The 14,842-nt window shown below is 45.2% G+C and overlaps 1 protein-coding gene across 1 annotated transcript in view; it reads left to right on the forward strand.

Annotated features, from left to right (window-relative positions):
• commd10 (COMM domain containing 10) overlaps nt 1–10,526 on the forward strand; it is a 40,683-nt gene extending 30,157 nt beyond the window's left edge. Inside the window, exons 6-7 of the mRNA XM_020467588.2 lie at nt 9,922–9,984; nt 10,089–10,526. Of these exons, the coding sequence (XP_020323177.1) occupies nt 9,922–9,984; nt 10,089–10,127 (102 nt within the window). The 3' untranslated portion in view covers nt 10,128–10,526. The remainder of the gene's footprint in view (nt 1–9,921; nt 9,985–10,088) is intronic.
• Nucleotides 10,527–14,842: the final 4,316 nt, after the last annotated feature.

The raw sequence follows: 14,842 nt of genomic DNA on the forward strand, positions 1-14,842 counted from the left end.
CAATACTTTTATCAAAGAAAAACAAATTCTATACCAAATCTGAAATGTTCATCGTTGGCTAGGCCTCTCTGTCCGTAGCGAGGCCCCTCCGTCCGCAGCGAGGCCCCTCCGTCCGCAGCGAGGCCCCTCCGTCCGCAGCGAGGCCCCTCCGTCCGCAGCGAGGCCCCTCCGTCCGCAGCGAGGCCCCTCCGTCCGCAGCGAGGCCCCTCCGTCCGCAGCGAGGCCTCTGGACTAGGGTCCAGGCCTCTCTGTCCGCTGCGAGGCCTCTCTGTCCGCAGCTTTGAATCAAAGTGTTGAGTGTTATCACAGCCTGTGTCACTCTGAGTAAACAGGAGGAGGGGCTCACTCTTTCCTCTGACATCTGCGCTGTCTCCTCAAACACTGCCAGCTTTGAAACACTGGAAGCTCCCTGCGTTGCTTTAAGGAAAACACTGACGCTTGTTTCCAGACAAAATAAAGAGCTGCTTTCGGTCGTTACAAGGGCCAGTTGATTTCTCATGTGGTAGAGCAGTTACCAAAGTCAGCCTTTCGAAATGAGCTCAGACAGAGAGCAACAGCACCCAGCCACAGCTGTCCCCAGAGAGAAAATTGGTCATGGAAGTTAAGATGCATCAGAGGCACCGCAAAGCTTACTGCCTGATGAGAATGTATGTTTAGATATGTTTTCGTTTAAACCCTAGGAGATACGTCAACCTCCCCCTTTTGGATCGAAGAGGATGAGAGGGATGTAGGATCTGGTGGTTTGTTTGAGTTGAAGTCCGGTAATCTGCTTGCGTTGGGTTTCATCCTTTTTGTAAACGTCTTTGTTGGATTGGATTGGTTCAACATGACTTGTCAAGGCCATTCTCCAAAAAAGAACCAGTGCATGAGTTAACAGAAGAGCCGGCTAACTGATTAACAGAGAGTGTCACAACAACGTTGTACCTGCATTGCCCCTGGAGTATTCCTGTTGTGCGGAGGTCAAGGGAACCGGAGAGGAGGAGACCTAATTCCCATTTTGGGAGGGGGTGGGGGCACCAGGAGGGAAGGCAAGGCCTAGCTGGTGCCCAGAGATGAGGCCTGCTCTGAAAGAGGCCTCTGTGTGGCAAAGCCTGTCATTACAGCTCTTTGGCTAGGCCGCGGCCGGGGACAATCCCAGCCTTTGTGCTCTTTTATTGCGCCAGGCTGTGTACTGTACTGAACGGCAGTGGGAGAGGCGTGTGAAAATTCCCTCCGCCCCAGATAGACTAGGCTACATTTAGTCAGCTGGGGTTCAGTAAGACTAGGGAACAGTCAGTCAGCTGGGGTTCAGTAAGACTAGGGTACAGTCAGTCAGCTGGGGTTCAGTAAGACTAGGGTACAGTCAGTCAGTCAGCTGGGGTTCAGTAAGACTACGGTACAGTCAGTCAGTCAGCTGGGGTTCAGTAAGACTAGGGTACAGTCAGTCAGTCAGCTGGGGTTCAGTAAGACTAGGGTACAGTCAGTCAGTCAGCTGGGGTTCAGTAAGACTAGGGTACAGTCAGTCAGTCAGCTGGGGTTCAGTAAGACTAGGGTACAGTCAGTCAGTCAGCTGGGGTTCAGTAAGACTAGGGTACAGTCAGTCAGTCAGCTGGGGTTCAGTAAGACTAGGGTACAGTCAGTCAGTCAGCTGGGGTTCAGTAAGACTAGGGTACAGTCAGTCAGTCAGCTGGGGTTCAGTAAGACTAGGGTACAGTCAGTCAGTCAGTCAGCTGGGGTTCAGTAAGACTAGGGTACAGTCAGTCAGTCAGTCAGCTGGGGTTCAGTAAGACTAGGGTACAGTCAGTCAGTCAGTCAGCTGGGGTTCAGTAAGACTAGGGTACAGTCAGTCAGTCAGTCAGCTGGGGTTCAGTAAGACTAGGGTACAGTCAGTCAGTCAGTCAGCTGGGGTTCAGTAAGACTAGGGTACAGTCAGTCAGTCAGTCAGCTGGGGTTCAGTAAGACTAGGGTACAGTCAGTCAGTCAGTCAGCTGGGGTTCAGTAAGACTAGGGTACAGTCAGTCAGTCAGCTGGGGTTCAGTAAGACTAGGGTACAGTCAGTCAGTCAGCTGGGGTTCAGTAAGACTAGGGTACAGTCAGTCAGTCAGCTGGGGTTCAGTAAGACTAGGGTACAGTCAGTCAGTCAGTCTGGGGTTCAGTAAGACTAGGGTACAGTCAGTCAGTCAGCTGGGGTTCAGTAAGACTAGGGTACAGTCAGTCAGTCAGCTGGGGTTCAGTAAGACTAGGGTACAGTCAGTCAGTCAGTCAGCTGGGGTTCAGTAAGACTAGGGTACAGTCAGTCAGTCAGTCAGCTGGGGTTCAGTAAGACTAGGGTACAGTCAGTCAGTCAGTCAGCTGGGGTTCAGTAAGACTAGGGTACAGTCAGTCAGTCAGTCAGCTGGGGTTCAGTAAGACTAGGGTACAGTCAGTCAGTCAGTCAGCTGGGGTTCAGTAAGACTAGGGTACAGTCAGTCAGTCAGTCAGCTGGGGTTCAGTAAGACTAGGGTACAGTCAGTCAGTCAGTCAGCTGGGGTTCAGTAAGACTAGGGTACAGTCAGTCAGTCAGTCAGCTGGGGTTCAGTAAGACTAGGGTACAGTCAGTCAGTCAGTCAGCTGGGGTTCAGTAAGACTAGGGTACAGTCAGTCAGTCAGTCAGCTGGGGTTCAGTAAGACTAGGGTACAGTCAGTCAGTCAGTCAGCTGGGGTTCAGTAAGACTAGGGTACAGTCAGTCAGTCAGTCAGCTGGGGTTCAGTAAGACTAGGGTACAGTCAGTCAGTCAGTCAGCTGGGGTTCAGTAAGACTAGGGTACAGTCAGTCAGTCAGTCAGCTGGGGTTCAGTAAGACTAGGGTACAGTCAGTCAGTCAGTCAGCTGGGGTTCAGTAAGACTAGGGTACAGTCAGTCAGTCAGTCAGCTGGGGTTCAGTAAGACGAGGGTACAGTCAGTCAGTCAGTCAGCTGGGGTTCAGTAAGACGAGGGTACAGTCAGTCAGTCAGTCAGCTGGGGTTCAGTAAGACGAGGGTACAGTCAGTCAGTCAGTCAGCTGGGGTTCAGTAAGACTAGGGTACAGTCAGTCAGTCAGCTAAGGGGGACACTTCTATTTCTTTAACTGCTAAACAAAATGACCCAACAATTTCCCCGGAGGCTTCGAGCTCAGACCAACATTAACCTCTCAATAAAGCATTCAGGGTTTTGTGTTGTGGTTGAGCAATGCAGATTAGGTTGGTCCGGAGTCGGATGTGTGCGCTGCATGTCGTGGTTGGAGCACAGCGACGGCCTCATTGTTTTTGAAGTCACAACAGAGGATGTGGTTTATTGTAATCAAGCACTAACAGGAATTCTGCCTCTGACATCATTAGTATACAAACCAATAGGCAAAACTGCCATTGTTATTTTCATTCGACCACCGAGGACATCCTTTGAATCCCAAATGTCTGTACAGTTCATAAATATATGCTCATCGTCGATTAGGAATTTGGCATGTCAGTCAAACCTGGTGTTAAAAGACACAGAGAATGTTTTCTTTGATATCCTATGTCATGAACGTATATTAATCTAGAGAAATCCTCTTGTCTCTTGCATCAGGTTTTCACATCAGAACGGGTCTTTATTTAAACATCCTTATTTTCCAGAAAGCCTGAGTTTCCATTTGTAACAGTCTGATAACCCAATCCTTTCAGGAGTGCTGCCATTAGGATCGTCTGCTGTCTGATGTGTCCTCTGTCTGATCCTCTGTCATTTTTTTGTTTATCTTTCTGCAGTGCTCAAGTCTGGCTGGCCGAGCATGTAGACATATGCTCTCCTATTCTCTAATTGGATCTTTGTATTCATCTGGGGATTGATTCGACTTAGCTTTCAACAAATGTCAATCCAATCTTGTAATGGACGGATGCTTCCCTGGTAGCCTGTTTATATGTGGGCTTCTGGTAGCCTGTTTATATGTGGGCTTCTGGTAGCCTGTTTATATGTGGGCTTTCGAAATGCAGGCAGAGCTAGAAGAAAAAACAGCTCTCTGCCCCTGGGCGTCTACAACAGCAGGAACAAAGGTGTGAAAGATGTAACGTCACAGTCCTGCCTCTGCAAAGGCTCGGCAGGAGCAACGCTTCACCCAGTCATGCTTCTGTGAAGACATATCAAAACAACCTTGTCAGTTGTGGTTGTTGCGAAAGCCCATGGTTTCTAGTTAATGGTCATAAACCACAGTGTCCCTCTGTGACATCTAAAAGTCACTCACTTCTCCCTGTACCAGTACCAAGACCAGGCATTAGAATCCAGACTTGGGCCTCTGGTGACTCCAATCAGAAGAGCTCTGAGTGGCAGATTGGCACATTGGCTCCCAGCCTGGGGCCCCCTCAGCTCAGTGGGCGTAATCTACACATCTCTGACTGCATGCTGGGGGCCACAGCCAGGAATTTGCACAAACCCTCCATCTATTTATGACAGTTGAAAATCCCATTGAATTGTAGCGTTGTAAATATCCTACCTATTGTCTCCTGGCATGTTTATGGTGTGATGGAATTTAGGGGATGTAGTCTCTCCCTGGGCTGACCACTGTCTCCAGACAGACACAGATAGGTGCAGACAGACACAGATAGGTGCAGACAGACGGGCACACCGACACACACACACCGGCAGGCAGGCAGACACACACACACCGACAGGCAGGCAGGCAGACTGACGCACACCGACAGGCAGACACCTTTCCCCAGGTGTCAGGCCCTCCAGGGGGGTGTGACAGGGAAGACTGTTTGACTTGTATATTGGATCTGAGTGAATGTCAGATTTGTGACTTTTCATTTACATTTGTCATGCAACATGGTTGTGTTGACATGTGAATGAAGAAGTTTGATAGAATTCATGATGACCTAAACGTCCAACACATTTGGCTTTTACCAATTCCACTCCAAGTGTGTTTTTTCCCGACTCATCAGACTATTCAATAAGCATTCCAGCAAGCATGAACATTATTTTCTTCTGACCTTCAATTAAGACTAATTACATTGACATTTGAGCAGTTTTGAGCATATTACAGCTTTCTCCCTCACACATATCCATTTTTCTGCCACCTGTGAGAAATGATTGACAAAAGAATTATACTTGAAGGGAATTTATGTTTAAAAAATACAATTTCATAGTCATCTCCAGCACCACCCCAACATCAACATATGTGAAAATGACATGTTTCTATGTTTTGTAGTAAAAAAAGATTGAGGAAGATAACTGATTCCAATGACATCCTCAACCAATTAGGAGGCAATTAGTAAGCAATGCCTACTCATAATTGGTTAAAATCACACAATGCAGACCGATGTAATTGGAAACCTTCATCTTTCTCTGTTTTACTACAAAACATAGAAATGCTGCATTGTCACATATGTTGGGGTATTTTAGGTATTTTATTAGGATCCCCATTAGCTGTTGCAAAAGCAGCATGATGCTGGAGATGATGAATATGAAGTAGTATATTTTTGACATTTCCCTTTAAGAGCATATCCCTCCCAGCTCTGCAAATACACAGGGATGTCTGACATTTTGTGCCAAAAACAGACAGCACCATACACCTTCAAGCTGGCTTTTTAAGAGCTCTGTGTCCATGGCAACGGTTAACCCAGGAGTTGGATTTTTTATTCATAATTAAGAATGTTTGGGGAGCTGAGGGTGAGATGCCAGAAACCCAACAGCTCTGCCTCCTGTTTCTGTCAAGATTTCCATCAACAATTCACAAGGCAAAGGCAAGAGCATTCAAAATGGCCTCATTTAACTGTCAAGCCACATAACCCTGCAAAACGTGTATGCCTTGCACATTTATTTAGGGGGTTCATATTGATTTCCAGGGAAATCTGTACGTTTCCCAATTAGTCCCGTTCACTGAAAGTATACAGCAAGTATTTAGTAGGGTACATACAGCGTTTTTTATTTAACTAGGCAAGTTAGTTAAAAACAAATTCTTATTTTCAATGACTGCCTACCCTGGCCAAACCTGTGCGCCATCCTATGAGACTCCCAATCACTGCCGGATGTGATACAGCCTGGATTCGAACCAGGGACTGTAGTGACATCTACTGCATCTCAGTGCTTTGGCGATTGTAGGGGATTGTTTCGACAAGTAAACATGATCAATACGTCAATTTAATTGCAGTTTAGCTGTTTGTCAGGATTTGACATTCCCGTTTTCTCTCTCTAGGTATCTACCGAGTGTTCTCTGACGATGTTTTTTATTCTTAGTGTTTTTTTCTCTTTCTTCATTTAAATCAACATTTTATCTCTGACATGGTGTTTTTTTTTATTTAGGTCCAGTGTTTAATGGTTTGGATCGTTAGGGTGATGCGTCACAAGTAGGAGCAGTCTTGTATTATCGCTCTGTGCTTTTATCACTAATAGCAATTCTCCTTTCCATAGCACTTGCTCCATAAAGCTTTGACAAGTGTTGCAAATCAGACCTTTTTTTTAGTGCACAATAACAAATAATTCATGAAAAGTGCATTTTTATGTCAACCTTTCCTCACCTGCTGAGATTAGGCCTATCATAAAATAACACTACCTGCTGCTTGAATATCATCGGATAGGTTGACATTATAACATGAAATCATAATGATTCATTTACAAATCAACCTCTATGGCAGCACTTCAAACTATCATCTTCCATACCTTGTACCCAAAAAGGGGTTGTTTCTCTTCCATACCTTGTACCCAAAACGGGTTGTTTCTCTTCCATACCTTGTACCCAAAAGGGGTTGTTTCTCTTCCATACCTTGTACCCAAAACGGGTTGTTTCTCTTCCATACCTTGTACCCAAAAGGGGTTGTTTCTCTTCAATACCTTGTACCCAAAAGGGGTTGTTTCTCTTCCATACCTTGTACCCAAAAGGGGTTGTTTCTCTTCCACACCTTGTACCCTGTGAGAGGGTACCCAAAAAGGGTTATTTCTCTTCCATACCTTGTACCCAAAAGGGGTTGTTTCTCTTCCATACCTTGTACCCTGTGAGAGGGTACCCAAAATGGGTTGTTTCTCTTCCATACCTTGTACCCTGTGAGAGGGTACCCAAAACAGGTTGTTTCTCTTCCATACCTTGTACCCTGTGAGAGGGTACCCAAAAAGGGTTTTTTCTCTTCCATACCTTTACCCAAAAACAGTTGTTTCTCTTCCATACCTTGTACCCTGTGAGAGGGTACCCAAAATGGGTTGTTTCTCTTCCATACCTTGTACCCTGTGAGAGGGTACCCAAAACGGGTTGTTTCTCTTCCATACCTTGTACCCTGTGAGAGGGTACCCAAAACAGGTTGTTTCTCTTCCATACCTTGTACCCTGTGAGAGGGTACCCAAAACGGTTTTTTTCTCTTCCATACCTTTACCCAAAAACAGTTGTTTCTCTTCCATACCTTGTACCCTGTGAGAGGTTACCCAAAATTGGTTGTTTCTCTTCCATACCTTGTACCCTGTGAGAGGGTACCCAAAACGGGTTGTTTCTCTTCCATACCTTGTACCCTGTGAGAGGGTACCCAAAACGGGTTGTTTCTCTTCCATACCTTGTACCCTGTGAGAGGGTACCCAAAACAGGTTGTTTCTCTTCCATACCTTGTACCCTGTGAGAGGGTACCCAAAAAGGGTTTTTTCTCTTCCATACCTTTACCCAAAAACAGTTGTTTCTCTTCCATACCTTGTACCCTGTGAGAGGTTACCCAAAATTGGTTGTTTCTCTTCCATACCTTGTACCCTGTGAGAGGGTACCCAAAACGGGTTGTTTCTCTTCCATACCTTGTACCCTGTGAGAGGTTACCCAAAATGGGTTGTTTCTCTTCCATACCTTGTACCCTGTGAGAGGGTACCCAAAACGGGTTGTTTCTCTTCCATACCTTGTACCCTGTGAGAGGGTACCCAAAAAGGGGTTTTTCTCTTCCATACCTTTACCCAAAAACAGTTGTTTCTCTTCCATACCTTGTACCCTGTGAGAGGTTACCCAAAATGGGTTGTTTCTCTTCCATACCTTGTACCCAGAGGTTATTTCTTCACCAATACATAACTTAATTGTCCTTCTCTAACCAGCATTTGTACAGGAAGCCCATGCAAACAGAGAGATGCAGTGCAGTGGTGTATCTCCTGATCCTCTTGTCCTAGCTACCTCAATGTTTCATGTGTTCTTGAAGTATACCCATTAGTGTTAGCCCAGATCTGTCAAATCCTACTCAGGCCTTGGTGCTGAAACACTGGGCTGTGTTTAAACCGTGCCTCCCTCCCCATCACCACCAATGACATGTACACTGACACCTCCAAACACAGCCAACCCCTCTGTGACTGTGACGGGCAGGCAGGCAGACAGACACATTGATGTTTAGGATCCCCTCTTGATATATGTCAGTGGAGAAGATCACATCCCTCACCCTTTAGGTCTGTCCTCTGGTTCACCTCCCCATCACAGGAAGTTTGTTTTTGGCTATTTTAAAGAGTTCAACCAGCTCTATGTATCATCCTGAGGTCTCTGGAAACCAACAAATAAAGTATTAAGGGGTGAAGATTGAATGGGCAATTCTAAAGCCAATATGTTTTGGCATTTTGTCATCTTTTGGGATTTTTGTAGATGCTCCTTTCCGGTTCATTCCCAGAATTAATTTGCCACAATATAATATTTGACTTGTGTCACATATTTATAATGTGCAAATATGGTTGCACAAAATCTGTTACCTTGTCAAACCTCAATTCAAGTGTGGGTGGATGGGTGGGTCTGTGTGTGTGCCCTACATTTTCATGTTCGCACATACCAAGTGGGCTTTGGCGAGACACGACATTTCCCCTTCTCTTAATTATGGATGATAATGTTGGGTCTAATTAATATCTGTTTCATTAATGTGCTCTGACACATTCCGTCCCCCATTGTGTCTTCAGCCCCACAGCTCCGGCTACGTGTGTGTGTGTGTGTGTGTGTGTGTGTGTGTGTGTGTGTGTGTGTGTGTGTGTGCGTTTGTGTACAACCCAACACTGGGATAACTCTCACAGCAAAGTATTGGTTTGATTAAATTCCTTGGTATCTTATTATTTGTTATTTTTTCACAATATATTTCCTATTTTATAGTTGCAACATGTGAAGTGTTGGTTCCATGTTTCATGAGCTGAAATAAAGATTCCAGAAATGTTCCATACGCACAAAAAGCTTATTTCTCTCAAATGTTGTGTGTGAATTTTACATTCCTGTTAGTGAGCATTTTTCCTTTGCTAAGACAATCCATCCACTTGACAGGTGTGGCATATCAAGAAGCTGATTAAACAGCATGATCATTACACAGATGCACCTTGTGCTGGGGATAATGTTGTCTTAGAGAATTTGGCAGTACTTCCAACCAGCCTTCCAACCGTGGTGGGTGAGCGGTTTGTTGTTGTCAATGTTGTGAACAGAGTGCCCCATGGTGGCGGTAGGATTATGGTATGGGCAGGCATAAGCTACGGACAACGAAGACAATTGCATTTTATCAATGGCAATTTGAATGTACCGATACCATGACGAGATCCCGAGGCCCATTGTCGTGCCATTCATCCGCCGGCCTCACCCCATGTTTCAGATGATAATGCACAGCCCCATTTCTCAAAGGATCTGTACACAATTCCTGGAAGATTAAAATGTCCCAGTTTTTCCATGGCCTGCATACTCACCAGATTTGTCACCAATAGAGCATGTTTAGGATGCTCTGGATTGACATGTACGATAGCAAATTGACTGATATGACCTTCAACTCAGTAAAATGTTTCAGATTGTTGCATGTTGCATTTTTATATTTTTTGTTCAGTGTACATGCAGTGATGGAAATGAATTACTGGACGGTAGGTGTACTTACTTTCAATGGACAGAAGTGCACAAATATTTGATGGGAGTGTTGTTGTTTTTTATAGAGAGCGGAGGGAGTGTTGTTGGCCGTGATGTTGGTTGACTCATGGGGAATCTTTCTTCTCTTCCAGAGTGTGGTGGAGAAAGTGTTTGTGGAGTTCAGCCACCAGGAGTTGCTTCAGTTCTACAACCAGGTCAGTGCTGCACGTTGGTTCTGCTTTCCACATCACTGACTACTTAACACCCGCAGGCATGTTTCCTTTCGCCTAATTGTCAAACATTCTCTGTCTCCTTGCAGCTAGAGACGGTTCAAGCCCAATTGGACTCCCTCACCTGATGCGGGTTCCATTCTATTTCTATATGATGACAGCTATGGAAGAAGCAGTGTTGTCATTAAAATTCCCCATGCACACTGACAGGACACCTATCATAACAATGTGATGGTATAATGAGGGAGATCTCACATTTCCCTGTTTTGTTGAGAGCAAAGGATGTGCGTGTGTGTGTATAGAACTGTAATCCAACTACATTTCATCCTTCAATGAAACTATTTTTCTACCTGTGTTTTCTGATGTGCAACATGAATGTTGCTGGTGAAATTCAGGGAATGTTATTTTTAGGAATGTTTCTATATGAATGCTGATGAAATGTTACTAATGTACAAACACAGAACATGATATCATGTATATGTAATCTAAAGCACTAGAGGAATATAAAAAATGTTGTAATCTGAAAAGTGGCATTGTTAATTCTTCTCTTACCCCACCTGTAGTTTCATCAGATAGAAGTGCAAAGGCACAGTTCAAATCCTCATCTCCACACACAGCGGGCCAGACATTCCTAAATGAAGGACATTATTTTCAATTAGCTTTACAAAATGGAGCCATTTTAAATGAAGCGTATTGTCCAACGGTCAAGGTTTCACCAAAACCGATAGCTACAGGTTTTTCTCTCCCAGGGTCTCACGTTATCCCGTCCTCCTCATGTAATACCTGTCAAGTCCACATCACTCTGAACAAAAGAAGAAACCGTTTCCCCGCCTCCTCCTCCTCTAGAGAAAGACAGTAAAACACTTTACGACCTTGTATCACATTTATGAAGATTTTTATTGAGAAAGTTTTCATTTCAATTTGCTGTTTCCTTCTTAACAATTATGTCGCCTTTGGTTGTTTTTGTATCAAACTTAGCAGGCAGCGTCTGTGTTAATGGGATAATAAGCATGTAGAATGGGCTCTAAAGCCGTTGTAAAACGGATGAGTTAGTCACTCGCTTAAGAGTAGGTTCTGGCAGCAGCTCCATGCTTCTCTGCCCCAGGCAGGACAATTTGGAGAATAGCTGAGGAAAAAATGAAACCTTTGCTCTACTTTCATCCTCTTTGGAGTGAAGATACCAGGCAGTGAGCACTCTGAACCTGATGTTGAAATGCAAAAAAAAAAAATCCAAAGTCACCTCTCTCTAGAAAACCTCTCAAGACCTCTGTAACGACTGTTATTTTACCCAATTTACAGTTTTGCCACCATGTGGGAAAAAATCACCAAAGTCACTGCCTGAGGGAGCTGTGTGTCCTACAGCATGGGGAACAGATGGCTGCTTGCATCCTGCCGTGGAAAAAAAGTATCCGTTCTGAGTCTCCAACTGAGAGAACAGAACCGAGTCCTACTTGTGCCTGTGTGTGTCGAGGCCTGCTGGACAGTAAACACGAAGCAGTCAGGTTTTTATGGACAATTATCAAGGGTGGCCTGAACCAGCCAGCTCAAATAAGTGGATAATGCACTAATCCTGGATAAGATTGGTCGACCACTGCGCAAAGAGCGCTGGCCCTCAAATAATGGGCTGAGATGACTGCAGCTCTGGTACAATTGTGCCAAGAAGCAGACAGACAATTTAACCCAGTCACAAACTGACAAAAAATAAACGGTCTGCTCACAGTATTTAGTTGAGAGACTTGCGTGTAACCATAAAGATGGACAATAACATTGAAAACAGAGGAGGGGATACTCTGCAGTGTGCAAGGCCATCTAAGGAACTCCAGAAGTCTTTGCTCTCCAGGCTAAAACTTCACAGAGAAGAACCAGCGCTTCCGCACATCAACACAACTAGATTAAAGTCTCATCTTGCCTTTAGTGGCAGATAATAGACAACAGTTTTGTCCACTTCTAACATGGATCTCCGTGTGGAGTTACGCAGCTCATATTAGGCATAGCCTGTGTAGTTTGAAAGCTCATGTTAGGCCTAGCCTGTGTAGTTTTAAAGCTCATATTAGGCCTAGCCTGTGTAGTTTTAAAGCTCATATTAGGCCTAGCCTGTGTAGTTTTAAAGCTCATATTAGGCCTAGCCTGTGTAGTTTTAAAGCTCATATTAGGCCTAGCCTGTGTAGTTTTAAAGCTCATATTAGGCCTAGCCTGTGTAGTTTTAAAGCTCATGTTAGGCCTAGCCTGTGTAGTTTTAAAGCTCATGTTAGGCCTAGCCTGTGTAGTTTTAAAGCTCATGTTAGGCCTAGCCTGTGTAGTTTTAAAGCTCATGTTAGGCCTAGCCTGTGTAGTTTTAAAGCTCATGTTAGGCCTAGCCTGTGTAGTTTTAAAGCTCATGTTAGGCCTAGCCTGTAGTTTTAAAGCTCATGTTAGGCCTAGCCTGTGTAGTTTTAAAGCTCATGTTAGGCCTAGCCTGTGTAGTTTTAAAGCTCATGTTAGGCCTAGCCTGTGTAGTTTTAAAGCTCATGTTAGGCCTAGCCTGTAGTTTTAAAGCTCATGTTAGGCCTAGCCTGTGTAGTTTTAAAGCTCATGTTAGGCCTAGGCTGTGTAGTTTTAAAGCTCATGTTAGGCCTGTGTGGAGTTACAGAGCTCATGTTAGGCCTAGCCTGTGTAGTTTTAAAGCTCATGTTAGGCCTGTGTGGAGTTACAGAGCTCATATTAGGCCTAGCCTGTGTAGTTTTAAAGCTCATGTTAGGCCTGTGTGTAGTTACACAGCTCATGTTAGGCCTAGCCTCTGTAGTTTTAAAGCTCATGTTAGGCCTGTGTGTAGTTACACAGCTCATGTTAGGCCTAGCCTGTGTAGTTTTAAAGCTCATGTTAGGCCTGTGTGTAGTTACACAGCTCATGTTAGGCCTAGCCTGTAGTTTTAAAGCTCATGTTAGGCCTGTGTGTAGTTACACAGCTCATGTTAGGCCTAGCCTGTGTGCGGCACGGCCTGTAACAGTGAGTTAGTGGGTGCTGAGGGACAATGTCTCTCATAGACAATATATCAAGTGTTCTATATGTTGTGATTAATTATGTGATGTAACGGTACGGTGGGGTGGGGGGTTCTGGATCCACAGCCACCTGGGACCGTGTTCATTACCAGACCTGAGGATACACAGCCCCACAACCCCACCAGCCCCCAACTTACTGTAATGTAGGGCCCACAGGGTCCTCTCAGCCCGAGCCTGAGCCTCACCGACGATGCAGCCTCGTATCAAAATCTGACGCTCCCTTATCACATAGGTTCATGTCTGAAATCGGCGGAATGGGCCAAATCATCCGAAGTGTCTGGAAAACAAGTGTCATTGTTGCGGCTCCGCTGCTGCTGTCCTTGATGCCACCGACTGAGGTCTGAGTGGAGACCTTAGAGAATGGTAGAGGCCTCTTGTGGCCAAAAGGCCGTATTAGAATGGGCAGCGCCCTTGAGAACTTCCACCATTTTGATGTAGTCAACTGGGTGTGACTTCCAACTTCATTGGCTAGATCCCTCCTGGTGACCCTGTCAGAGTCATGTCCAACCGTGTCATCAGGAGGGATCAGCCAATTGTGAAGATGAAAATGGATTACTTAAGAATGGAGATAGCTTCAGTTGCGCTGCCCATGCTGTCACAGATGCTATAATTGCACAGATAAATAGATGAGTCCTCTATCTATCTCTATGGTGGAGGCCGGTGTCTGCTGAGGATGTCTCCAGCCTTCTTGGCAGCACAGCGCCATGACAACACTAGCTTCTTCTTTCTTCTTCAGGCATCGTCTTTTCTCTTCCACTCTGTGTTAGATCACCGCTTTATGTCGTTTGCTCTCTTGCTTCCTCTCTCTCTTCCTCTCTCTTCCTCTCTCTTCCTCTCTCTCTTCCTCTCTCTCTTCCCCTCTCTCTTCCTCTCTCTCTTCCTCTCTCTCTTCCTCTCTTCCTCTCTCTCTTCCTCTCTCTCTTCCTCTCTCTCTTCCTCTCTCTTCCTCTCTCTCTTCCTCTCTCTCTTCCTCTCTCTCTTCCTCTCTCTCTTCCTCTCTCTCTTCCTCTGTTTACTGCAGATGTCCTTGTTTTTGTGTTGCTTGATGCGTGGCGGCGCCCTCACTGAGGTGGCCGTTTTGTTGCAGTACATTGGGTAAATACTTGGAGACAGATGGGAGGTGGTGGTGATGGTACACATGGCAGGTTCAGGGAGAGAGGACGCCTCTCCGCCCTCTGCTAACAGACTGAGGGGTGGCCGTCAGCCCAAACATACTGCTCAGCCCGCAGGCACTCCATCAAACAACCCTAGCTTTATTTTGATCTCCTCATTTATTTTGATATTCATTTGTGCCTGTGGTCATGCGGTTTGCCATATATCCAATGCTAACAAATTGAAGAGATAACACTATATGGCCAAAAGTATATGGACACCGGGTCGTTGAATATCTCATTCCGAAAGGTTGCAAGATCGAATCCCCGAGCTGACAAGGTAAAAATCTGTCGTTCTGCCCCTGAACAAGGCAGTTAACCCACTGCTCCTAGGCCGTCATTGAAAATAAGAATTTGTTCTTAACTGACTTGCCTAGTTAAATAAATATAAAAAATACACACAAAAAAACTAAATCATGGGCATTAAAATGGAGTTGGAACATTGCTAGATGTTGGAACATTGCTGCGGGGACTTGCTTCCATTCATTGAATGCATTCAGTTGTACAACTGACTAGGTATCCCCCTTTCCCTTTCCATTCAGCCACAAGAGCATTAGTGACTTTGATCACTGATGTTGGGCGTTTAGGCCTGAATTGCAGTAGGCGTTCCAATTCACCCCAAAGGTATTCGATGAGGTTGACGTCAGGGCCCTG

The sequence above is a fragment of the Oncorhynchus kisutch genome, linkage group LG3 (assembly GCF_002021735.2).
Source record: "Oncorhynchus kisutch isolate 150728-3 linkage group LG3, Okis_V2, whole genome shotgun sequence".
Taxonomy (NCBI): Eukaryota; Metazoa; Chordata; class Actinopteri; order Salmoniformes; family Salmonidae; genus Oncorhynchus; species Oncorhynchus kisutch.